This window comes from Mytilus californianus, unplaced genomic scaffold, assembly GCF_021869535.1.
Source record: "Mytilus californianus isolate M0D057914Y unplaced genomic scaffold, xbMytCali1.0.p SCAF_9, whole genome shotgun sequence".
Classification (NCBI taxonomy): Eukaryota; Metazoa; Mollusca; class Bivalvia; order Mytilida; family Mytilidae; genus Mytilus; species Mytilus californianus.
Genome location: NW_026262745.1, coordinates 17,616,290 through 17,643,848, shown reverse-complemented (window position 1 = coordinate 17,643,848; position 27,559 = coordinate 17,616,290). Strand labels below are relative to the sequence as shown.

General features: G+C 33.0%; 1 protein-coding gene across 3 annotated transcripts; it reads left to right on the top strand.

The window, feature by feature from the left end:
- Positions 1–950: 950 nt before the first annotated feature.
- LOC127714378 (splicing regulator ARVCF-like) lies at positions 951–25,908 on the top strand. Of its 3 annotated transcripts, none has more exons than XM_052220432.1 (11): positions 951–1,460; positions 2,036–2,153; positions 2,611–2,724; positions 4,538–4,656; positions 7,020–7,255; positions 10,250–10,307; positions 10,499–10,682; positions 16,210–16,363; positions 17,226–17,358; positions 18,086–18,179; positions 25,712–25,908. In XM_052220432.1, exons 1-11 carry the CDS (start codon positions 1,117–1,119, stop codon positions 25,817–25,819), a joined length of 1,662 nt encoding a protein of 553 aa, XP_052076392.1. In that variant the 5' UTR covers positions 951–1,116; the 3' UTR covers positions 25,820–25,908. The 3 variants fall into 3 exon arrangements, with proteins under 3 accessions (XP_052076392.1, XP_052076393.1, XP_052076394.1); XM_052220433.1 differs by lacking the exon at positions 25,712–25,908 and adding an exon at positions 21,165–24,122; XM_052220434.1 differs by lacking the exons at positions 18,086–18,179; positions 25,712–25,908 and adding an exon at positions 18,017–18,079.
- The last annotated feature ends 1,651 nt before the right edge of the window (positions 25,909–27,559 follow it).

Below are 27,559 nucleotides of genomic sequence, written 5' to 3'. Positions count from 1 at the left end.
CTCGGTTTTTGTTTGTAACCTTGATTTATTTTTTCCTAATCGATTAACGAAATTTGAAAGTCGGGTACTATTATCGCCATAATTTGCAATGTTATGTGTTTTAAATTTTATATCGCTAAAAATATTGTGTATTCTATAACTTTCACATACTTAAGTGTTTGCAAAGGAAAATAAAATTGAGTTTACTTCTTTGTTAGTAGGATTGATTGTTGGTTGCCTAACGTTCTTTGGCAAATATTTCATGCGTGTTCAGGACGCGTGTTTTGTTTGAATTTGTCAGGCAGACCATAAAATGTAACTACAAAATAAAAATCGTTACTAGCGAATCAAATCAGAAGCGAAAAAAAAGAATGAATAAAACTGTTTGATTGTGTCTAGCTGTTAAAGAATTAATAGTTCACCTAATACACTTGCAAGGCCAATGTTCGAAGTATACACTCAAAAAGTGCAGCTTTATTTCATGCGCGTCTGGCGTACAAAATTATCTAAGTTTCTATACTACTGGGTCGATGTCACTGCTGATGGACGTTTCAGCCCAGCAGTCATCACTTTTGTGTTGACATGAAGTATCAATAACTGTTTTGATTCGAGAGTCAATGTTAAGTACAGGAAACGGGCGTCTGGCGTACAAAATTATAATCCTGGAAAATAATTTAAATGAGTTTTTTTAATGACACTTGTGATTTGTAAACTTTCAAGTTATTTTCATCTTCAATTCGGTATTGAAACAAGACCTTTATGAATTTAAAACATTAAAGAAATGCCCTTCATAAGATAAATAAATATATAGTTTTTAGTGTAAGTAATTACGGAAAATATTCATTATGATGATCTGTATATCGGTCTCTATTTATATGCACAATAAACTCTCCTGTATCCATAATATTGTTGATGTTATGAAGACCGTATCAATTACATGTATATGACCTTCAACTCTCAGGTATTTTAAAATTATAATGCGTCCTTAATGAAGAATTGTGTCAACAAGTTTTATATCACATTCTTATTGAGATGACCATTGTGAATTATTCATGCAAATATATACACACTAACATGTACACAACATTTAAACATTCACTGCAATAGGCATTTAGTTGTATAAGGAAAAACGCGGCAATGTTTCAGGAAAACAAAAACCTGATATTATGCTATATTTGTGTTGAAGAGATTGCCACAGAGTTTTGTAAAGAATGTAACCAGTATTTCTGTGATAAATGTAAACATCATCATTTGAAAATATCAAGTTTACGTGATCACCAGTTCACATCTTATGATCAGAGGGAGGGACAAACACGTTGGCATGTAGAACGCGGGAGAGGAGTTGTGAGGAAACGGTTTGATAATCAAGATTTATCACAGGAGTGTAGATACCTTTGCATACACTGTGGACCACCGATAGTTAAGAAGAAACAGTGTCCATCACATTCAAATCATCTAGTGTTTGATATTATTGGTGAAGAGTAAGTATTGATATTGTTTTCGGTACATGAACCTTTTTTAGAATACGGTACTAGTTTTTCGTCTCTGCAATCCCATACAACATATGCAATATATTCTACATGATACAAAACAAGTTGCAGAAAATGTGCTTTTCAAACTAAGTTAAAAAGCTGCCACTTTCTTTAATTATACGACCCATGTGAATAATAGACTTAATTTGGGTTAAATACGATGATGTGGATAACTTTCATTGCCTCTTATTTATTCAAATCCTTGCAGTAGCTCCTTTATCACAGCTAATGCCTATTGTATGTGGGTGGGCTTACAATACGCTTTATAAATCATCTGTAATAACAGGGGTTATCTGTATTTGATTGCCTTTAGGGATCTTTCGACTGAATCGTTGGTTTTTAACAATGCCTGTTATCATAAACTGTAACCCTTTGCGATGTGCTTTCACCAAAACTGACAAATGTGTAGCGGATTTGGCTCTGTATTAAAAGTAAACGGGTGCGGTTGAACATCTGCTTCTTTTTGTGTTGACCCAAACGTTTGTATATAAATAATTATTTTCATATTTTGTCATTACTTTCAGAAGTCAGCGTGACTTACCAAAGATTATCCAAATGTTACAAAACTGTTCTACGGATACCAAAGAGAATATCCTGTTTGCACTGAAAACTATTTTAGAAGGCAGCTTAAGATCTATGCAGGTATGATTTCAGATAGTAATTACTGCATGTATATGTTTTCGTTTTTTTTCTGGTAATTTTCTTTAGTAGTCTCATACACACTGTTGTTATTGAATATTCGTTTATTTCTACTCAAATTCTCTAATTCAAAGCTGAATCTTTAATTTTCAAAAACATGTTTTTTCTGTCTTATTTGGACTTTTGAGATAACAAATGAGCTCCATATACTTTCCTAAACTAATTACCCAGATAAGACAAGGCTAGTTTCATAAACATTGGATGTATTTCGAAATTGATCTCGTGCTCATTATATTAGCAATGAAGTAATATTTTCTTCAACTACATGTAATTTCAAACATGATCTATTTTGTTTTAAGTGAAAGATATGTGGTTAATGTACATGAGAACTACAAATAATATAAACAATTTACAAACAATTACAATACAACACACATTTAACCTATGAATGACTTTGTAGGATGTCTTTTATGAGACAGACAGTGTGAAGGTTATACTTGAAATGTTTTTCGAAACACGTGACACTGCTGTGTTAGACAATATAACATCAGTGATGCTAGTTATTCCACCCGGAGTAAGTATATCGTTCAATCTTGAGTAAGTGTTCTTGTTCTTACGACGTAATATTAACGGTGAAAAATATAGTGCTGCTGTTTGAAGATCGACTTTCAGACAGATGTACCTATTACAACAGGAACTATTGACCTTTCCGGAGCATCTTAATTTGTTGCTTAATTTTTCGTTTTCTGTGAACTTTTTTTTTTTGGGGGGGGGGGGGGGGGGGGGGGCTAATGTTAGATATCTTTTTTTTTGTTTTTATCCATGACGCTTTTTTTTTTTTTTATCCATTACGCTTTTTTTTCTTTGACTATTTAGTATTAGTGATTAATAATCTTTATTTACCAAAGTCATAACAACTATAGACATACAACATATAAACTACACACAGTATACATAGATAGCAGAAGGTAGTGTGAAACATATTACAACATGTTAGATCTTAATTTCAGTGCACGAAATATAAATTTACCCAATAACATAGTTCTCTAAGATTATTTGAACTCATTAATTGTATATATTTATACATAGAAGGTTTTCTCCAATAATAAGGTTTAATAAAATAAGATCTAAGACCTTGATAAGTGGGACATTTTAAAATGAAATGTATCTCATCCTCAATGTCATTTTTACGAAACCTTCAGAGTCTATTACTTCTTGGAATTGCAGAATAATGTCCACATTCTTTAGCTAAATCATGACTACTAAGTCTTATTTCGGTAATACATGTCTTATAAATAGCTGGTATTGGTTTACATAAGTTATATTGTAAACAAAAATTTTGAACCATATATCTATAACTTGAACATTTAACTTAATTACTCAATTGGCTGTCAAAATCTTTAGCTTGCTTCAGACAATCAAACAGACGCTGTTTAATTATTAAGTACAAAGTGCTGGAGAGCTTATTATCTAAAAAAAAAACCTTGATTATACCAAATATCACCTAAACCTATACTAAGCAGCTCATTTTTAATAAAATACAACCAATTTGTCTTATTATTTGAACATTTTTGTAAATCATCATATCAAAACAGTAACTGTTTTTCAAAATACAGTTTGTGGTACATAGCAGGTTAAACCAGTATTTAAAAATTCTACATTTTCGTGTGTGCCATAATGGCAATCTACCTAGCTCATAGTACACCATGACATTACTAGTAGAGCTTTTTACGTTCATAATATTTTTACAATAGCCAAAATGTATCCTCTCTATAGCTGGTGCCTTATGGGCACCCCATTTTCACACCAATAGCAAAGTACACTGTTAATATAAGTATCAAAAAGTGAAAGTAAATTTTCAAAATTCAAAATTCAAATAAATATCTTTTATATTTCTCCTTAAGGCAAAAACAGCTTTTCTACCCTGTTCTGAGAGTTTCTGCTGTAACAGATTATATTTGCCATTACAATTTAACAATATACCAAGATAACTAAACTTATCTACAACTTCTATTTCCTGGTTATTATAATACCATTTTTCATTGTCATGTATTTTTCCACCCTTTCTAAAATCAATAATTTTCGTTTTTACTATATTAACACTAAGTGATCATTTGGAGGTATAATCATACAAGGTATCAAGTAACGTTTGTAAACCACTGTCACATTGTATCTGCACAAAATTTAAGAAATATTTTTTCAAACATATTTCAATTTATGAGGTTTGCCATTGCTCGCTGTGATTGCTATAAAACACTTCTCACAATATGATCTGAAGAGCAACATATATGCCTTGTTAGATAAACCCCATTTCCGAATTACTAATGAAGTAATGTTTACAATACATTAACATCATGATTGTATTTGGATTGGGGTTTTTTTTTCAGAAACTAGATGAGCAAACCGATGTGACAGGCCTGTTGATTAGGACTGTTATAAACTTTGGCATAAGAAATCCAGAGGATGCTCGATTACCACATTTCCTTAATGGTATTGGTATTATAAGGTACTACTTATTATTAGAGAAAGACAGATTGTTTTACGGTGGATTATTTACATGTATTGACACTATGTTCAAAGATCAGATATCTTTTATCTAAGGATTTTAACAAGAATAGAACGACGGGTGTCACTATTGGAGCAGGAATTGCTGACATTTTTTTAGATCACCCGAGTTCACCCCAAGGTTTTGGTAGGGTTCGTGTATCTCAGTTCTCAGTTTTTTTTTTGTGTGCTGTTTTATGGACTGTCTTTTTGTTTGTTTTCTCTTGGTCAAGGTTTTAACTGTTTTTCTTCGACTTATGATACTTGCAATTGATTAACCGTCTTGGTAACTTCTTTCCTTATTTTTGTTAGAGACCGGGAAGGGTAACTGTGAGTGTGTCTTGCTTGTTTTATATTTTTACATGACACACTTTTATAAAGTTTCTTATAAAAACATTATGAATTTAAATTATATTTGGAAAACATTAATAAAAGTCAAATGGATTAAGTACAATAAAATATTTTTTACATGAAGTATGTACGTCTCTGTTTTTACAATGATAACAGTGTTGTTAACTGGCAGGTACGGTGTAATATGTTAATTTCCGTCCTCATTTTTGACCATTCACGGGTATAAAATTCTTCTGTTTCATTTTGAGCCTTTCGGCTTGCAATGATTTGTTATTGCGAATTGAACAATAGAATTTAGCAAAAAATGGTAATATATCTACAAAATACACTAATTCCATCCCAATTTCCAAGTTTCGAAATTTGTTTAACTTTTCAAGTATTTGTCAGTAATTAAAAAACCTTTAACAAGAATCCTTCATGGCAATCTATGAGTGCATATAAACAATTCCTTTATAAACTACATTAAAATATCAATAAAAGAGAGGCAGAAGATACCAAAGAAATATTTAAACTCATATTCAAAGTCGAAGACAAACTGACAACGCCATTGCAAAAACAAAACAAAAACACAACACCACGAGCAGACAAACAAAAAAACACAACATAGAAAACTGAAGATTGAGCATTACGAACCCAAACAAAAACCGGCAGTTATCTCAGGTGCTCTTGAGGGTTAAAGAGATCCGTCGCGTTGCTGATGTAAGTACACATTCGTAAACAATATTTGAATTTGGTCTCGCATAGCTTTACTTAGGCTCCTTAACTTCTTGATCTGAAGGAATAATCGCCTTAGCTCTCTCAATATGTGATAATCTTCTATATATATATATATAGGAGCAACAATATTATCAAAAAGATATCCTTAAGAATACCTTATACAAAGATGTTAATGTTTACCTTTACGAAAATGTATTGTTAAATAGGCTGTTGTGGTTATAAATAACAATTGTGACATGATTATGATATTACAGTGATATGGTAACATTTCTACATAAGGAAATACCTGTGCCAAGTCAGGAATATGACAGTTGTTTTCCATTCTTCGTTTGATGTGTTTGAGCTTTTGATTTTGCCATTTGATAACGGACTTTCCGTTTTGAATTTGCCTTGGAGTTCGGTATTTTTGTTTTTTTTTTTACTTTTTTCCGTCCTAAGGTCAAATGATAATATCATCCGATTCATTTGTCAAATTAATTAATATAATTTTGAACAATTTCTTATCTATTAATTGTAAGTGTCAACTAGTTCATACTCTTCACTGGTAGTTGTACCTAGGAAGTTGGTGGGCAATTTCAACTTCAATAGGTAGAATCTGCCATTAGAACATAAGGGTATGTTAGCTAGATGAAGAAAGTTTGCCTACCAACCAGCCACCTACGGACCACTAAAAGAGCTGTTGCAATGGTGCTTTAATGTGCAAAATCGTGGCACTCTATCTACACGAGACATCGGATTTAACGTCCCCCGTCCGGCATCGTATTTATACATCCCACACTGTCAAACGAACGCCCTTCTGAAACTTTATGTAAAAATAGTTATAACTAAAGTTGAATTTCTGATCTGCCTGTTCGAATGCTAAATATCTTATTCATTTTGTAATTTACCATCTCAGGCGTGAAACATCAGATTAATTCTTTACGCAGTTCGGGAAAATTATATTAACCTTTCTACTAAGACAATTACTTGGGATAATCTCAACTAATCTAAACTTTCATCATCAACTAATCTTATTCACGTTAGGTTGATGAAATCATTTTGTTGTATAGAAAAGGTATTTCAAATTATGTCACGTTTTTCAACACTTTGAAAGATAGTTAAGGTATTTGACCTATATGTTAAATGACATGATTCCAACTGTAAAAATAGTTCATATGGGTTGATGTTTAGCCCGATATCGGTATAATTTCGGTGTTTAAATTGTAAAATATAATTGTTATTGTAAAAAGATTTTACATTCAATTATTGTTATTTTAGAAATTTCAGCGATTTGGCATTCAGAGATTTCCAAGATGGAATTGAGAAAACGATTATACAACTCAGAGAACATAAACATTTAGTCTATTGTTTAATTGAAACAGTCAGATTGTACGTTACAAAGTTTGACGAAGTAGAGAGCCAATGTGTAGAAAACTGCATGTGTACCTTAGAAAATTTATCCCAAGATGTCATCGATAAAAGACATGAAGCAGAACATAGTCATAAAATTTCAGGTATCACAAGATGTAACTCCTATACTCGCATCTTATTACCGGTCATCGGTACGTCAGATGCAATAGGCACCACAGCTATACTCGCATCTTATTACCGGTCATCGGTACGTCAGATGCAATAGGCACCACAGCTATACTCGCATCTTATTACCGGTCATCGTTAAGTCAGATGCAATAGGCACCACAGCTATACTCGCATCTTATTACCGGTCATCGGTACGTCAGATGCAATAGGCACCACAGCTATACTCGCATCTTATTACCGGTCATCGGTACGTCATATGCAATAGGCACCACAGCTATACTCGCATCTTATTACCGGTCATCGGTACGTCAGATGCAATAGGCACCACAGCTATACTCGCATCTTATTACCGGTCATCGTTACGTCAGATGCAATAGGCACCACAGCTATACTCGCATCTTATTACCGGTTATCGGTACATCAGATGCAATAGGCACCACAGCTATACTCGCATTTTATTACCGGTCATCGGTACGTCAGATGCAATAGGCACCACAGATGAACATCTGCAGTACACAATTTTAAAATCCATTGTATATCAATGGCAATAAAAAACACAGACAAATAGTTTGTAGTTCACGATAGTCAAAATAATTGTTTTTATTAGAAATAGGAACAGAGATCATATTGTATATACCGTACTGAAAGCCGGTAATAAGATTGACTTTAGTTGTTTACATTTTCAATTGAATTGTGATTTGTATTTTCTTTGGACTGTTGTTTGTATGTTTGTATTTTTTTCTCTTTACCATATACGTATTGTTTTGTATTGTCCAATTTGCGGCTTCTCTACCTTTTTATAGCTTATATGGGTATTAATATCTCCCAATACATCAACTATTTTATTGTTGTAATATTACTGCTTCAATGTACATAAAATAGATTTTTGAACACGCTTCAATAGTTAAACTCTACTTACGTTAAGTATCGGACCTTAACTTTATTTATAATTGGCGATGAAACATGTTTCGCTTTTATGTATTCCTTTGTTGGACAATGGGAAATAATCTTATTTGAACCATGTAAACGACAATTCTCTTATGATTGTAGCCTGTTATATATTTCTCGCATGAAAAAATATTTCTCATTTTATACTGCGCGTAGTATGATACGAAAAATCTGTTAATTTGAATGGCTTATCAAGCTTCATGAAATGATATTGCCACATTTCCATTGCTTATTCCTCAGGTTATTGATGAGTTTTAAATGTCAGAACGATGTACCTGTCATCCATGGCCACGGCGGTATGAAATTTCCTCAATAATATGCTCACAGTTTTCATATGAAAATCTTAATTTTGTCAAATTCTAATATATTCGGAAGCATACAAAAAGTTTTAAAATATCTGATGTTAAAGTTTGGCGCCGTAAGAGTACACATTACGTCAATCTGGTATATGCAAAAGACTAGATCAACGAGTCGCTGACTTTTTTTTTAACACTGATATTATAATTATCATAAGATAGATAGGTTTAACAACTCGTGAGATTTGGGTATCGCTTGATATCAACTCTTGTTATTTAATTTGAATAGTAATGATAAACTCGCCAGAGGCTCGTTTCTTATTAAATTGAAATTAAATACTCGAATTGATATCAAGCGATATTCAATTCTCACTCGTTATGAAACCTATAATTACAAATGTAAGTCCTTACATAAGGTATAAATTGGGTATAAGTACGGTCGTTTCACTGGACGTCTATGTGGTTGCTATGAATCACATTTTGTACAGATCTTTTAAATTTGGAGACAAGTTATGAAATCATAGGACAATTAGTCAGAGGTGAACAAAAGAGATATTTCAGTATATCAACACTGACGACAGTGCCTTGTTAAAAGTTGGAAAGAAACGTTCTCGATAAATTTTGATTCCTAAACTATTGATCAGCATCGATCCTGAAATAATTGTAAAGAAACGTGCATAGTTTTTATTGAAATTGATAATTTGCATATACATCTGCTTGTTAATGGTTAGTCGCTGATGATTTTATCCACACAGTTGAAACATCTATTTGTAAGTTTTCAAATAATAAAGTGGTTATAATCAGAACTGGGGTTTTGAATCATTTGGGAAACTTTACCTTAGAAGATTTTGCCTATTTTTTTCAGCTCCCTTTTGGTTTGATGGTCTTTAATAATTGAATTAGCTTCCATTGGCAGAGCGAGGGTGAAAGAAATGTAAAAAAGCCTTGGTTCGAATATAAAAAAAACTGTATTTCACGGGTCATTAACTTGCATTTTCTCCTTTATAACTCCACTCAAAATGTTCATACTGAAACGAATCCTAGGGCCAAAAAAATAAATAGAAATACAACCAACTTCGTCAGGTGACTGCGCATTTGATTTGCATTAAACGTTTATTTATCTACCATTGAATCTGTGCAATCACAGCTAGTGTGTCAGTCCCAGGGTGTACCTAGTGACCACAGCTTTGGTATTGACACCAGCTTTCTTGATGAATGTTATTACAGAAGAAACTGTGGTCAACTAAAATTATGGCATATTGTTTTACCTTTTAATGCAATATTTTAATCTACAACTATAATGTTATCTCTGAAATTCAATATTTAAACAAATTAGATAGTTTAATGTGTAAAGGGGAAAATTCAACAAGCACTCGTAATATATAGTGTGTGCATCGATGAAGACCGTATGGTCACTTGTACATATTTACTGTGAACTTCTTGAATTGATGTTTATAGATGCTAAACCGACATATATATTACATGGTTATTCTATCCAACCTTACAACATATGAATAATTGTTAGTATGATTGAAAGGATGTTAAAGAGACGTTTGCCAAAAATAATCTTCTATATATCACAATAGTATTTCCTGAACGAGTTTACCATAATTGTTGCAATAATTTGCGCCATGTTTCATAATGTGGGTATATTTGATGTTTTAATATCTATTCAATGTATTCAATCGTGGGTATATTTGAGCATTCTGTATTATTCTCTTGTAGGATTGACTGCCATTTTCTCGAAGATACATAAAGGTAAAAAGAAAAAGACAAGGGAGGTGTAAGTGAATTTACCTCAATTTGAAAAATTTGAACCATATAAAAGTAATAATGCAAATACACTGACGAGTTTCTTTAATTTTAAATCAAAGAAAAGGTTGTTAAAAGCAACCTGTAATTATTGCGAGTCAATGTTTATTGAAACGTAACGTGCACTCTATTTGAAATATAACTTACCTCTCAACTTTGTAGAAATAGTGGCCTTGATTTACCATCAGGTAACTCAGAGTCTTCTGCAGTCCATGAATATGAATTACTATGGAAGGATAGCTCTATAGGACTGTTCTGTAAAATAATTACAAATGAGAATACACAACCAATAACGTTGAAAACAACAATGGGTTTACTGATTAATCTCCTACCGTTTAACTGGCATGTAAGTAATCTTGATATTATTGAAGTAAATATTCAATGTCTATATATTTTGTAGTATCACACATCAGCTGCATGTACGCCATCTAAAATAACTGGTAATAATAACAATTAATTCCTTTCATTTAATTAATTTTTAAATAACGCAGATTTTCACCAAATAATAGAACTGAAAGGATATTGGGTATCCATCCACGACACAAATCAGTACATGCACAGCAAAAAACACATAAAGCAAAGGAACAGTGCTTTTATTGCTTGTAATTTTCTTTTACCAAAAGATCCATTTATCATGTTTTCAAACTGTAAACATCTCTTTCGATGAGTAAGTCCAAAGTCCTCGAAAACTCATAGAATTATTTGATTGATTAAGGCGTAAGTAATTTACCGATGTTCAAATCTCGTCAATCGATTAGGAAGAGACAGATCAAGGTAACAAACAAAATAAGAGGAATCGCATGAATTACAAAAGGAGCGAACGTTTACTTTTACAAAAGAATTTAACCCTATAAATTTTTTTTCACAGAAGTTAAATGAGCCAATGTTGTTTTGTTTTTTTTTCGAAACAGTTGATTTTCCAATGGACATTAATTGTCGATGTTTATTTTTAGCAAAACTTCATTAAATCGCGTATACATTTTCCACATTAGATTGATTTTTATGACAGCCAAGGTTCCTCAAGATGATGTTCAACAACCATATAGGGAGGCCGAGCTAAGTTTGCTGTTAATATAAAACTCAAGTTGAGCAAAATGTCATTTATTCAAAATTTATCATTAGTTGAGAATGACATATTAACAATATCAATAGTAGCAAATAAATGACACTGACTTTAAAAAGCAAAGGTGGGGTTTAGAAAATGCCACAAATCCCCAAAGGGGATCCCCACCCGAGGACTCCCTGTCCAGAACTAGGGAAGACAAATATGACTTGTTCATAATTGTATAGTATATAAAGCTTAGCAAAATAAGCCATTTCTGACCACTAAAAGGCAGAGGAAGCCATGTTGAACTCTACCGTCCATATAGATGAAAATACATGTGAAAATAAAAACAAATAGTTAATAATAGTCATGTAAAAATGTTCTTTAAAAAATCTAAAATATTAAAAGAAAAAACAAACAAAATAATTTCACAAAACACCATGTATTGGACATGTTAAATGAAAAACAAATGTAGAGCAAGCCATGTTACCTAAATATACTTAAATGTACGATAGACTGTAGAGCAAACCATGTTGACCTCTACTAGTTAGTCCAAAATGTTCGACAAAATAAAAACAAATAATTACTACCAAGTTTACAGAGGGTTATTTACTTACATACAGAAACTATCAAGTCTTATATAATGCTGAAAGGCATTAGACTTCCATCTACCCATGATTTGAATCATAGATAAGGGAACTCGTCTGGCAGCTGCCGAAGTTGCAGCCCCAATTCTAAAACTGTGACCCTTATAAACATTTGCATCCAAACCAGCAAACAATAATAAATTTTTCAAAGAGGAATTAAAATAAAAAGATGAAACAGGCTTTCCACATTAAAATCTAAAAAGAGGACCTAGTTTATGATTTGACGACCGTAAATACTCCAATAGAGCAGTAACAGGACAATATATATTTCCTTCAACCATAGGAATTGATAAAGTCTTTTGTTGCATATTACTGTGTTTGTAATTTTTCAAAATAACTGTCATGACTCGTATTATTGTCCACTTGTTCAAAACTCACACCTGATCTCTGAATGACTTTAAATAATTCCTTATCACATTTATTGGCTATTTCTTTAATCCGTAAGAAGCAGAAATATGCCAAAGACATCATAGCTTTCAACAGAAATTGATTGTAATATCCTACTATCACTTTTGGAATAGATTGAATTAATTTCTTAAGAATATCGTAGGTTATAGGCAACCTTGTATCAACTGAACTACGTAACTGTTTGGAACCTTTTAGCATTTTTTTTTATAAAAAAGGCATCTGTCGGGTCTTGTAGAAATCTTATTTTGTGTACATAGCTTATTGCAGAAATGTATGAAGCTATCGTTGAGGGTTGATAATTTTTAATAAAAAGATCCGAAATAAAATGAGCGATCATGATATGAGTAGATGGAAGTAATTGCCTACCAGGAGAAAACTTTGTACAAAATTCTTGATACACATTTAACATTCTGTTATATGATGAAGCTGTATTTGAAGATAAGGATGCAGTATAGAGTTTGTCAGTTACAGATTCAAACATTGAGTTGGAATGTACACAGGAGAAGGATTTAGCCATGGAGCTATCCGATGAACTTTCTGAAAAGAAAAATGAAACAACAGGTCACAAACTACATTGGTCTTTCCAGGAATATGTTTAGCTCGAAAATGAATATTGTATTTTAAAGCAGCCAGTACAAATCTACGGACCAATTTCATAATATTCTTTTCTTTTGAAGATGTTTTATTTATAATTGCAGCAACTGCTGCAATATCGGTTAAAAACAAAATTTTATGGTTGGCTAAAAAAGCACCCAAAATATCAATTGCCAAAACAATCGGGAAAAGCTCTTTTATTGTAATGTGTAAGTTTCTTATTTCCTGTGGCCATTCACCTGCAAACCATTTACTGCCAAAAACAGCAGCAAACCCATCCCAAATTTAGAATTTTTCTAACCCTTCTAAATTTCTCATCATATGTTTTAGCTGCTTGAAACCTCAAAAATTTACATGAACCACGAATAGTATAACCATACTTTATCAAGGCCAAAACAGAATTCAAAGACTTTCCTAAATAAATGGACATAAATATGTCAAAAGCGTTCATCTACTGATGAATTGATTGGAGCCCCCTTTTGTTTTTTTTCCTATTTGAAATAGTGATATTAAAATTTTCAAACAAAGTTGAGGAATCTTCCTCAATATTAGATGGCAGCAAAAAGGCAAAGTTCACATAATTGTCTGCCCAAACATTATCCATTAGCTTACAACTAACATGAAAATCTAATGATATAGAATGTTTTAACATATTACATGCATAGGGAGTGTCTACATTAGCAGAGCTTGAGTGGAACTGCTCAACAGCCATTACATCCGGATCCGATGATAAGGGTGGCTGAAATATTACTAATGATGAGTCATGGTCATCACTGTTGTCATGTTGTACAGTTGCCAACGGTGGTATACTTGTAATAACCGGAATCTGCAAAGACTGTGCTGTGCTTGCATGACCAGTTTGTGAAGAAGGATTCAGTATGGCTGAAATCTTGCTGGTCGGCATCACGTTATTGTCCTTTACTAGTTGAATGCCGGAACTGTGCAACATTGCAGATAATGCTTCAGTAATGTCATTAGAGGATGGACTGGTTTGAAGATTATTGTTCGAAGAACTCATAGTAATATTGTCCGGCAAATCAGCTCGTTGCGGTTGTGTCCTCGTACCCCTTCGTTTCTTTGCCCTTGGTCTATTTAATGTCGGCAAATCAGTAGTCTCTATCTCAAAAACATCCCCAATTGTCGCCTCAGTCAAATTTCCGGGAGCAGCTTTCCTTTTGGTTCTTTGCTTTGGCATTCTGGCTGAAATAATTAAGAAAGAAATATATATATATATATATACTATTTTAATTGTTAGTACAATATATTCTTAATGTGGCCAATTAAGGAAAATAATGATCCAATAAATTTTAGGCATATTTGTAAGCCTATACATGTATAAATGAATACATAGATTCAACCAATATTGAATTAAACATGTTAAAACAAAATTTAAATATACTGATATAGTAACTCCAGAACTACAACCATTATATGTATAGAAAACATGTAAACATTATATTTTACAACCAACTTACCCTATTATGACACAACCATATAGGGTAATAAACCATTTAGTATGCTCCTCTGCTTGAACCAAAGTCAATACACATGTATGTACATGAAAAATGATTAAATAGTTAATCCAGATGTTAAACATAACATGTAAATGAACCATGTAATAATATAAGACATTAGTAATGTCAACCATTTTTGTGTCACAACCATAATAAACCAAAGCAAGACAGAGGAAACATGATATTAAATTAAGTAGTAATGGAGTACCGTATTTTCAGTATATAACCATAATATTTGTCAAGTTACCACATGACAAGAGCCTCCATATCAAATTTTTGTATAGAAGATAATTGCATCAATATTAATCAAAAGTGATAAAATTTAACTTCGAGCTGGACTACCTACAGCTGCATGAATACTCTTTGCATATTTGACCATGCCTGTAGCGTTTAAATGCACCTTGTCATTTGGTAACAGGGCTCAAGTGTTTTTCCAAAAACCCCTGTGCTGCCAGTAGCTAATATCGCAACGTTGATATACATTTTTTCGTAGCTCTTTGTGTATTTCTATAACCTTGTTATTATAATTGTCTTCCAAACCCCCGGAATATCTCGGGATCAACTGACCTATAATCACGTGACGAACATGATAGCATTTGATTATGTAATCGGCAAAAACTATTATACTCTCGGTTATCTAGCTGGATTTGATTCAGCGGATAAATCATTGCAGCCAATTTGAAGAAAACAACAATGAGGCTTATAATCATCAATAATTTTGACAAATGCTTGCCTTTGAACGCATTTTGGACCCGGATGAAGTGTACTTCCACCCAAACCGAAATATTCGACTTGAATGTCTGTACCATCAAACCCCAAATTAAACCATCCCTGATAGCTATTTTTAAACACAAATGATTCCAATCTATGAATAAAAGAGTGACCAAAATTTAATACACGTCTGACCATGGTTCAAAGGCAAAAATTGAAGTTCAATATAAATAAAATGATTAAGGTTCGCCTTTACCTGAAATATAGCTGTACTTTTAACAAAGATGGACCTTCCTTTACATTCTTTGGAATTTCACAAGTAATTGGAAATCAGCTCTGGAAAAATCTTAAAATGCAGTCAGTTCTCTGAATTTCACACACAAATCTGCATACAATAAGTAACCTCCTTTTTGAAAAACAATTACAGCCTCACAATTTCAGCTTCAGCTATACACAGTGATCTTCCTTTTTTGCAAAAAGTTACAAAATATTTTCAAACAAACGATGTTTCTTCTTTCAGAGAAATTAGCTGAATGACTGCATGTCCAAGTTCATGCAATAATCTGATCTCAATTGCCCCTCCCAATAACTGGCTAATCCACTTCCTTATTTGACCATAGCATACACTGATCTCAGGCGGGAGATAAAGTTTCTACACTTATGATGTAAAATACTGCCCAAGACCCCAGGTGGCTAATACCCAGATAAAATTACTACGCAGTAGATATTACTTAATCCTCAATTATTATCTGAACTTGCAGACAAAAATGTTTTTATTTCCAATAAATTTATTTCTTAAATTTGTCCTTTTGGCTATCTAGCTCCTCAAGTAAATGTTCGCGACGATTTAAATTAATCTAAAACATATAGACATTTTTGACTTATTGCACTGGAAGGCATATTGCTATGGATGCATTGAATTGTTATACAATTTTTATATTTGCATAATTCTAGGGAGCAATCAGTATCAGTGCGAAAATGAGAAATCAGATGGTTCTACCAGTGCTAATTGATTGCCTTTCTGACCTAAGGGATCAAGTGTTGGTGACAAAAACCTGCCATCTTATACTATGTCTTATTTTTGATGAAAAGAACAAGTATTTGTTTGGTATGTAATGAGATTATAGGTATAGTACACCTTAATTAGGAATCAAAATTATTAAGAATTACTTTGAATCGTCTGGGGAACTTTACAGATGGAGTATTAAATGCAAAAGTAATTCCCCAATGATCACATTTCATGAATCTATTAGGAAGATACAAATCAAGTGAAATAAACAAAAACAACAGGGGGGTCGTACCAACTCGTAAATGAGCGAAATCGGTTATGTCGGTAGAGAAAGCGTCTCCTGATATGCATGCATTACCCGCGATGCGAATCCACGCTCCGTCATAGTTGTTTTTCTTTCTTTTTGTCTTTGAGAAGGTTTTGCATGAATTCTACTTCATGTGAGTACTATATTATTGATTTTTGTTAGTTTCTTTTGATTTTTTATCAAATTTGTACCGTTTGTTCTGCGTTTACACGTATGTTCCTTTTGGCTCGTTTTGAAATGATCAGCAAACATCCATAAAACTGCAATTGAATAACTGACATCACTAAAAGACCTTTTTGAGTATGTGCAAATACCGAAACTTTATTGCCGTGTATATCATCCTGATTGAAGACAACGTATTGTAACTAATATCACAGAAAACGGATGGCGTTATTGGTGCAGTTTGGAAAAAAAAAACTAATTTGTTTCTCAAAATGTAAACGCCCATTTTTATTTTATTAAACAAATAAGATGATTTTGGGTATTACATTTCTTTTCTTGTGCACAAAAATATTTACATAAAGTATAATTATAAAAACACCTAATTTGTAAACTTTATAAACTTTCATGAACAGCATGTGGAATACAAAACGAAATTTCAGCAGATAGTATTAATACTTTTCAATTAAACTGAAGTGAAATTTTATTGAATAGGAGTCTGCGCCATGAAGCATTTGCTCGGTGTGTTGCCAATTAAGACAAACAGTGATACATTCTCAGATGATATCGTTTTACCGGTACTTTCAATTTTAACAGAGATTGTTAGGGATCATGAAGATCTGGCATGGTAATTATAAATAAATCTGTGTATGCCTAACTGCTTTGTAGTAGGTCGTTCTTATTCAATCCTAACAAGAAGGCAACACCTGCAGAACTTTAAGCTTGTCTTTTAGTTAAATGAGGAAAGGTGGATGCACTTCTAGGTGGTGTTGTCGAAGGAGTGAGAGAAAAAAAGTACGGGTTCCGTCTGGTGATGACGATGCTACAAAAAAACCATTAGAAATAAAATAAAATACAGCTCTAAAGTGTAGTGCAACTAATAACGATACTGATAAAAATAAATGCAAGAAAGATGAAATCATATCGGACAGAAAAACAAAACATCGTCGTGGTCGATCATTATATAATCTACTTGGTCGAGTAGTCAACCAATTCAAAAACAAATCGTTCCTAATCTCTTGAGAAAACATGATCTCAAATTCAGAATTTGTTTCCAATGATTTAATCCGAAATTACGAATTTCATGATAACGAATCTGAGGAATAAGTTGGTACACATTTTCGCTAGTCGTGATTTAATTCGAAAACAAATTAATTTCTTAATCATGATTTCTCATAGTCGGTAAAGATAATATGCTATGGCGAGTTACAAACACTCAAATGAAAATTGTGAATTTATATATATATTGACTAAGATACATAAAAACACTTCACTTTACTTTAAAGATACTGTGACTCATCATGAAGCATTGGAATATAAGAAATCTTTTATTTTCTATCAAACTTCATTTAAAGGAATTTGGTCAAGGAAAATGGTCTTGAGAAAGTCAAATTCATAAAATTCACTCCTGAGATATATTCAGTGGAAATTAAAGAGAAAGCATCTCAGGTATGTGATATATTTTCTGCTTTTCGTCTCGCCTCGACGAAGTCGAAAAGGCGAGACTTAACCGTGCTGTTTGGCGTAGCTGTGGCGTCGACAATGCATAGTTTGTGGTGATTGGTCAGTTTATGGGAAACCACTAGTGCTAGGTCTATGATGTTTGTATTGCAGCTGTATGAGCATTGATACATCACATTTCGGTGGAGATAATTTGGCCCATCCCTCAGTCATTGACATTTGTTTTTGAAACTTTTGCTTAGTATACATGTATTAGCTTGTAATTAGGTAAGTTTAAGAGGAACCACTATTGGTCGGTCAATGATATTTGGTATGCATATATTAGCATTGGCACATCTCATTTCCATATTAGCCCCGCCCGCTGAGTAATGGGCAATTGACTTTGAATGTTTTACATAGTTATCATGTGAAAAGTTTTTGATTATGTCTGTTGTCAGTTATATTTGGTATGCAGTTGTATTATCATTTGCAAGTCTCATTTCCATGGAGATTATATGACCCCACCCCCTCATCGTGGTTCATTTGAAACTTTTGCATAGTTTACATAGATTTGTGTTAAGGTTAGTTTAAAGTGAACCACTTATGATAAGTCAATGGTATGGTAACAGTTTTATAAGTTTTGACATTTCTCATTTCCATAAAGGTTATTTCGCCCTGCACCTTCAATCATGATTCATAAACTTTGAATGTTATTTTACTTTTTATTTTACATGTTTAAGTATTGCCATTTTGATTGCAACATTTACATTATACTACCAAAATTACATAAGGTGACATGTCTCTGGGTCAACAGTTTATGATTAATTTATTGACTGTTGGTTGCTTAACGTCTAGTAGCAATATTTCATACATGTTTTGGACGAGAATAAACTAACAATAAATACAATAGGTATGTCCTGTTATAGAGGCCGTCCGGGATGAAGGTCGGGGGAAATTTGGACTGCCACTTGAAAATGTGAATATTGGATATGGACAGAAATAAGGCCTCGCAACACTTACGGACCCCTAAGGAGTTGTTGCAAGGGTACTTACGTGCAGAGAGCGTGTCACTCTCTTTATACGAGGCATCGGATTTAACGTCCCCATTCTGACCCGACTTGGCTGCGTACATTTGCAGTCCGCACAGCCTAACAGACGCCCACTTTGGCAAGAATTTTACTGCCTGTCGGAAGAAGACCAAAGTGACCATATTTTTATTCCCGAGTTACCCTTAAGGGTTCAACAGTTTATGTTGTATTCTTGTTTTTTTTTTATGTTTAAAGGAAATGAAAGACAATGTCATTATTCAAATTTGAAACAAGAAATGCATAAAATTGAAATAAGCATGGTACCTTTTAAAGAAATTAAAATGTTATCATATTAACAAGTTATCACTTTGTGAGAAAAAAACACCCGCCTAGTGTTTAGACTTGATTTGATTTAGACTGATTGTTTAGACACCTTTTGACTGTTGAAGACTGTATTTTACCTCTAGACGTCTTATTGTTATTTGTGTCGCTTAATTAATTTCTCTTTGACATAAATCCAAAGTCCCTTTTAATTATATTTTACAATCAAAGTTTATTTTTGACAAAAATCAAATAATAATAATCAGATAGATCTTCTATGCTTTGTTAAAAAAGGCACTACATTCTTTGAAAAAATAATCATTAATGCATATAAGGTAGAAATGTTCAAATTGAAAGGCAAGACTCTCTTAATTTGAAATGAGCATACTTTGTTTAAAAGAAATTTGCTTTTTTTTCCCATTAATTTATAAAAAAAGACAGTCATTATTATATTGCGTGCTACTCATTCATTAATATGAAAATAAAGAATGTGGTATGATTGCCAATGAGACAACTATCCACTAAAGTTCAAATGCAGTGGATATAAGCAACCGTACGGTCTTCAACAATTAGAAAAACCCATACCGTATAGTCGGCTTTAAGGGGGCCCGACATGAATAATATGAAACAATTCAATTGAACAAAACAATCTCAATAAAACAAATATGACAAACATGAACCAACGACAATCACTGGACTACTGGCTCCTGGCTTGAAACAGGCACATAAGGAATATGGCGGGGTTAAACATTTTTGAAGGCGCCAACCATTCCCCTCACCTTGGACATCAGATCGATACAAAGCAGAAAAACATCTAACAAAAGCACAGACTGGACGTGGCAAGGAAATTATACATCCGTCACAACACAAAAATAAACAAAGTACAGATCTGAGAGTACTCGTAGTTACTGACAGCTAGTTCAAAGCCAATGACAACTGATAAAACATCATGTATCTAAGACGGAAGTATCAATCAGTACACATCCATTGGATGTTGGATGTGTACTGATTGATACTTCTATCTAAGACGGAAGTATCAATCAGTACACATCCAACATCCAATGGATTAAGCGTAAGGACATAATTAACAGTCAGAAAAAACATGACCTTGTATATTTAGTATAGTTTGTATTAATACGAAATAGTCAGGATTGAGGGGACATACTTTGACATGCAGTTAAAACATCCTGAGGCGGATTTTTAACGCACCAGTTCACAAGCTAATTGTTCACATAATGTCACCATACCTAAACACATTACAAACTCCGCGTCGACCAGTCTTTGCTCTTATTCCTAAGTGCCGCATGCTTAACGGAGAAGCAGCCAATACTAGTGTTTGTCTTTTGTTTGATCGGGATCGAATCCATGACCCACGAGGCCACCGATGCAATGGAAATTAAGGAGATGGGTAATTAGAATGTGTGGGACTGACTTACTAGTCTGACAACACTATTTCGGCCTCATTTTACGCTAGAAATAGTATATAAACTTACCAAAGAAACGGGCATTTCAAAAATTATTTTCTTTTCCCTAGTGCTTGAAATGAAATTGTGAATTATCGTGATCATCTATTTTTACGAGAAAAAGTTGCTTTACCCCGATGTTTTGGTAGACGAATAACGATTCGACATTTGTCTACTTTCAGCTACTTTCAATTTTATGGAACAACAAGCACAAGCATGTGTATATGATCGACTCAAGCAAATTAACAAAAGATGAAGTAAAATCTGATTATGTGTTATAATATCCTGTCGACTTCTACGCCATAGCTTCTCAATAGGGGGATTTGAATAAATGTATATTGTAATTGTGATTTGTATTGTTATACCATCGTTCATCTTTCTATTTGTGTTTATTATTTGCCTTGCATTTTCACTTGCATTACACAAATACTTGTACGCATCATGTTTTGTTATATCTGTATACCATTGTTTCAACAAAGGAATAAAGCATATAGTAAAATCAAATAACTATAGTTTCTAAATTTAACTATATAATCAGTTTAAAAATATTAATCTACTTAGAACTTCATAAAAATTACATCTGTTGATAAAAAACAATTGTGTGTAGCAACTTCCTTGTCTAGTTTTTTTTAAAATAATAAATCCTAATTTAAAAGTAAAAGATTATATTACCCGATATTTAGATTTCTGTTTAATATATTATGGACTATTTTTCGTCTTCTCGTCTTCGCTTTTTGCTGCAAGTTTGTAATGAATAAAGCGTAAACGTAACAGCGATCCAATTCACAAAAATCCGAAAAACACCTTGTTGTTTTTTTGTTTTTTTTAATTTAATCTTTTTTGCCATCTTTGTTATCTTTTTGTCACATTGGTGGTGTTTCAGTCATCATAAAGAAATAATCTTTCGAGCGTTTCGCAATTTCAAGAGTATGCTAAGCCTAGACTCTATGTTTGTTATGATAGATTACACTCGTACAAGGTTAACTAATTCTCTTTTAACCGATAAATTTAATTCGAATAAGCGGCAGCTATCTAAGGTATAAACAACTATTGCTTAGATAAAACATCTCGTCTCGTGTGACTATTTCCACATGGTCAATGTTGGTTTCAACCTGATATTTTAATGAAAAAGCTATGAAATGCTGTTTATGACCCCGCTGCGGCGTAGGGGGTTACCCTGGTCCGTCTGTACGTCAGTCCGTACGTACGTCCCAAAATTAGTTTCCGTTCTCTAACTTTAGTTTGCCTCAACTAAATATTATACACAGTGCTTATTACCACAAAACACAGATCAAGTTCGAATTTTGGTGGCGTCACTTTTACAGTTCTACAGTTATGTCCCTTTATAAATGGAAAAATTGCTGAATTTTTCGTTTCCGTTCTCTAAGTTTAGTTTGACTCAACCAAACGTTTTGAAACTTGTATACAATGCTTTTTACCACAAAACGCAGATCGAGTTCAAATTTGGATGGCGTCACTCATACAGTTCTCTAGGTATGTCCCTTTATAACGTTATATGCAAGCGGGGGCATCATATGTGTCCCATGGACAAATTCTCCATTTATTTTTTAAATATTTCGGAAAGTGGTATAGAGTAGTTCTATGGTATTTTGAGTTATGTGATACCACGTTACTTACATTTTCCCCGTCATTTCATACAAATCATTAATGTTTTTTTTTTCAAATACAACCATGTAAGAAAAATCCCTAGCTGATTCGTTATATCCTACTTTTGGAATTCATTTGTATACTTGATTTAAGCTGAGATTACTATGACAGTATAGTAGTCTCTCAGTTTTAAGATATAAAGATATAAATCCTGTTACTTATATTTTTTTCAATAAATACTTTTTTAAAAGTACCGTAATCGCTTAGAATCCCAGTCTAAAAGTCAATGTCGCAATACAACTCATTAATTGGTTAATCAGATCAACAACTGTATCATAAAGAAAATTTAAAAAAAAACACCAACAATGAATAAAGATATAAGAAGGATGATAAAATAAAACAATTTGATTGGTTGATGCCTGTAAGGACTTCGAGCTGAATATACATCATATTGCTATTGAATAAAGGAGTATCATTCGACCTTCTGGAATTAATAATAAAGTTACACAATGAGCACATGATACAAACGTCCAAAAATCAGTGATAGTCAGCATTGCATATGGATTGAATATGCATGTCACTGAATTAACATATAAAACTGCGTGTAAAGATTCATACGATTTCGTTGAGGATAACTTGAGTTATCGTTAGACATATGCACATTATCTAGTTTTTAACTTTCGAATCTATGTCCCGTAACTCAAGAACGACTTATCTTAATTAAAATCGTTTATTATATAATACATAATCGAAAGGTTTCGTAACATGTGCACCATAAGGATTTGATAAAAGCATGTTCAATTTGTCGTGAAAGAGGCGCTACAAATTGCATAGTATAATCTATTTGATGATTAAAGTAACAAAACTCTGGAACGACTAATCTGAAAATAATCGAAGTCGTTAGGTTGATAGTTGTCATGGCACTAAACATAATTGAGTTAAAAGTTAGTAACAATTTGTTAAGGAATGTTTGAGTTAATGAGAGATCAGAGAGATAGAAAAACACATTGTGTATAAAAAGTTGTTTGACGCATAGATTTTTACGGAATTAATATCTTTTAACTACTCAGTTAAGACGTCTTTAAAGTAAAACTTTTTTTCAAAAACTAGACAGGGTCCAATGTGCATGGTAAAGAATAAAGCAGATATTTTATGGTTTCATTTCATTAAGTTCATCGGTATATCTGACAAATATGAGTTTCTTTGGTCTTGTGGAATAAGTGTAGTCAAAATTTATATCGATTATAATGTAATTTCAAGAGTTATCTCCCCTTTTCTAATGCATTCTATATAATTTAAAATATCTCCTATGACCAGACAGATATTTCGATGCTATATTTGTCATTTGTGTCTATATTTAATTCTTAAACTGTGCTTATATTACTGTTTTGTCATCATGCATGTACAATGTATCACACCATACCTAGGTTTTTTGTTTTGTTTGTAATTACTTGTAACTAATCTTTCTTTGTTATAGATTAAGGTTGTAATTATACTGCTATTAAAGTGGATCATCGGTATATATTCCCTCAGATAGAATATTCTTATACTTTGCCAAAATGTAGATTTTACCATGTTTTTTTTCAAAAATATAATAAAAAGTATGAGCCACCGTGCTATTTTTCAAACTACAATTCGTGCAAAATTGACCAATTTTATATAGATTATTCATGAAAAAACACTTTTTTACTAACAAAAAGAATCCATTAGATAGAGATTTAAAATAAAAGACGAGAAGATAGGTTTTATAATATGCTTTAAGAAAATAAAAAGAAAAAATGGTGTCACCGAACTTGTTTTCTTGCTGTAAGTGAACAATGAAAATGTCTTTAACATGGGAATTTCCTTTATACATGTTTTACTATTAGAGTTACATGTATCTCCCCTTAGTGGCTATATTGGAAAATTGATTCAAACAAAAACAAATATTTGGTATTTGTTAAAAAAGTATGAATAATGCAATAAATAACTTATTTTTCTTTTTTGAAATAAAGTCTTAAGGTGCGCTTATACGTATACAGTACAATTTTCCATCCGATTTCCAACCGATTATCTACCTGTGATGTCGTTTCGACAAAAATGGCACTAAAATCGGATGTCGTGTGTTTAATCAAAATTTGTTTTAAAGTCTGTTGGTTCCCCATTTTCACCCGACAAATCGGTTCAAAATCGCATCGTGTGAACAGAACGCTACATACGATTTACCTGAGCGACGCTATCAAAACGGATGGAAAATTGGATGGAAAATCGTACCGTGTAAACGCACCGTTACACATTAATTTTCAATCCTTCTCATAATTAGCAGATTTAAGCAAACAACTATACCGATTGTGTACTGCAATTTTACAATCCAAGATGGCGGTATACCTTAAATCATTGCGGTTGATATTTTGGAGAAATGAACATCTAATTTAAGATAAGGATTTATTTTTATTTTTGCATTGAAATTTTTGTAGTTTTTTCTTGGCATTACGCAAGATCGAGTTTTTTGTGCTGCTAATGAAGTTACTGATTTAAATCTCCTTCGAAGAATTGCAACCGTTATTTACGAGTAGGAAGGCCTGCTGTAATATCAGCTTGTTATCTTCGTTTAGATTGCCTATCTATCATACTAGTATTGGAGCGTTAATAAGTTAACCCCGTCACATTTCCATGTGCCTGTCCCAAGTCAGGAACCCTATCAGTAGTTGTCGTATCCTTATGTTTTCTGCTATTTGGAGAATTGGTATAAATGACCGATTATTGACCGATTCTGTTAAATTTACTCACAACTTTTATAGAATCGAGACTATATATCAAGTCTACATATTGTCACGGGAACTTTCAAATTTTTAATATTTTTTACTTTGTGGGAAAATAACGATTTAAAAGTCATTTCTGTTCAGTCTAACAAATTTACAGGAGAATTTTTTTACTAAAATGAGTATCCGTTTAAGATATAATTATTGCTTAACAAAATTAACTTTAAGATTAGGTCTATATTTTTGCACATAGATGTTGATGTATTCGCTTTCCATATTTAAATCGGAATAAGGTCAGTGTTAGTTTACCTAGTTACTTAAATGAAAAATAAGTGATGGTCTATTCTGTATATAAGTCGATTTTATTAATATTTTTCCAGATCTTTTCTGGTCTAACTTCATACATATACGGAGAATTGTTGCTTTCCTTTGACGTAACGAGCCAGTGGAAATTGAGGTCGGTACGTATTCGCATAGCAACATTTTGAACCAATCTCATTCAATACTCCTATATTGTCTGCTGTCATCATTTGTTATGAAACGCCGAACTACGTGATAACTCCGTTTTATTTTTAACTTGCATATCGCCAGTTGTCAGTGTTGCAAGGGCGATATTTTTTTGTCACTTGCTATCCCACTGACTAAGAACACGGAAACAAAAGTGTTCTATATTTGCCAAATCTTTGCATTATTCAAATCATTTCGCTGTTTTAGATAATCTGATAATGAGATTGTTGTGTAATGTATGTTGCTCTTACTGTAATAAAACAAGGTGACGAATAGGTTTTATTCGGTTTGTTTGAAGAAAACTGAAATTCAATATAGAAATAAGGAACTGTGGTATTATTTCCATTAACACATCTAACGACCAGAGACCAAAGGATGTAATAGCTATAAACTGAGGGATAGGTGTGTCTGGATAAGAAACCCCGACGGCCGGAGGCCGGAGTGGTTTCTTATCCAGACACACCGTATCCCGAAGTGTATAACTAACTTACGCCCGAGGCTAAACCCTATATTTGTTTACATTAAATATTAAATGAAAAAGAATGGAGAGCATTTTTATTGATAATACCAAACCATTAATGATTAATAAGAAAAGAATATATTTTTTTAGATGAAACCCCACTAGTAGAGGTCGGTCATTTAGAGACGTATCTACCGTATCATATACGTTGACGTATACGCATCTGCAGATATACCAAAAACAGTATGTTATCCCGAGCTTTAATTGTATATATACTTTCAATAATGCAGATGGGCAACTGATTAATTTCTAATGCTAGTATATAATTGTGTATCTGACTTAATTTTTGGAAAACGTCTTGAATGTGTTTGCTTCAATTTCATATGATTTAAATATCATTTACTACATGGCAAGATTGATATGAAACGCATGCACTTACGATGTGTACATACAATGTGTATGATATTATTGACATACATTTCAAAGATATATAAAACATGGTTTCTAAGTATAAATCAGAGATAGACATCTTTTGTCAGGATTAGGACAGTGTGAAATCTACTCGCGTCCTTGATATATATTTTTCACGTGAAACAATTAGGAAATATCGATTTTTTGTCTCGCCTTGACGGAGTCAAAAAGCGAGACATAGGTATGCTGTTTCCGGCGTCGGCGGCGGCGGCGGCAGCGGCGGCAGCGGCGTCAACAATGTATTAGTTTGTGTTTAGGTCTAGTTCATGGTGAACAACTAGTGGTAGGTCAATGATATTTGGTATGCAGTTGTATTAGCATTGGCACATCTCATTACCACGGAGATTATTTGGCCCCACCCCTTCGGTCAAGGTCTATTGACTTTGAAACTTTTTATAAAATTGAGAATGGAAATGGGGAATGTGTCAAAGAGACAACAACCCGACCATAGAACAGACAACAGCAGAAGGTCACTAACAGGTCTTCAATGCAGCGAGAAATTCCCGCACCCGGAGGCGTCCTTCAGCTGGCCCCTAAACAAATATATATACTAGTTCAGTGATAATGAACGCCATACTAAACTCCAAATTGTACACAAGAAACTAAAATTAAAAATAATACAAGACTAACAAAGGCTAGAGGCTCCTGACTTGGGACAGGCGCAAAAATGCGGCGGGGTTAAACATGTTTATGAGATCTCAACCCTCCCCCTATACCTCTAGCCAATGTAGAAAAGTAAACGTATAACAATACGCACATTAAAATTCAGTTCAAGAGAAGTCCGAGTCTG

Excerpts from the sequence above, each read along its gene's own strand:
- LOC127714378 (XM_052220432.1), top strand. The coding sequence starts at position 1,117 with ATGTTTCAGGAAAACAAAAACCTGATATTATGCTATATTTGTGTTGAA. Across the intron at positions 10,308-10,498 it reads AAGAAAAAGACAAGGGAGGT|AAATAGTGGCCTTGATTTAC; the intron begins GTAAGTGAATTT and ends TCAACTTTGTAG. Across the intron at positions 16,364-17,225 it reads AAAGAACAAGTATTTGTTTG|GAGTCTGCGCCATGAAGCAT; the intron begins GTATGTAATGAG and ends TTTATTGAATAG.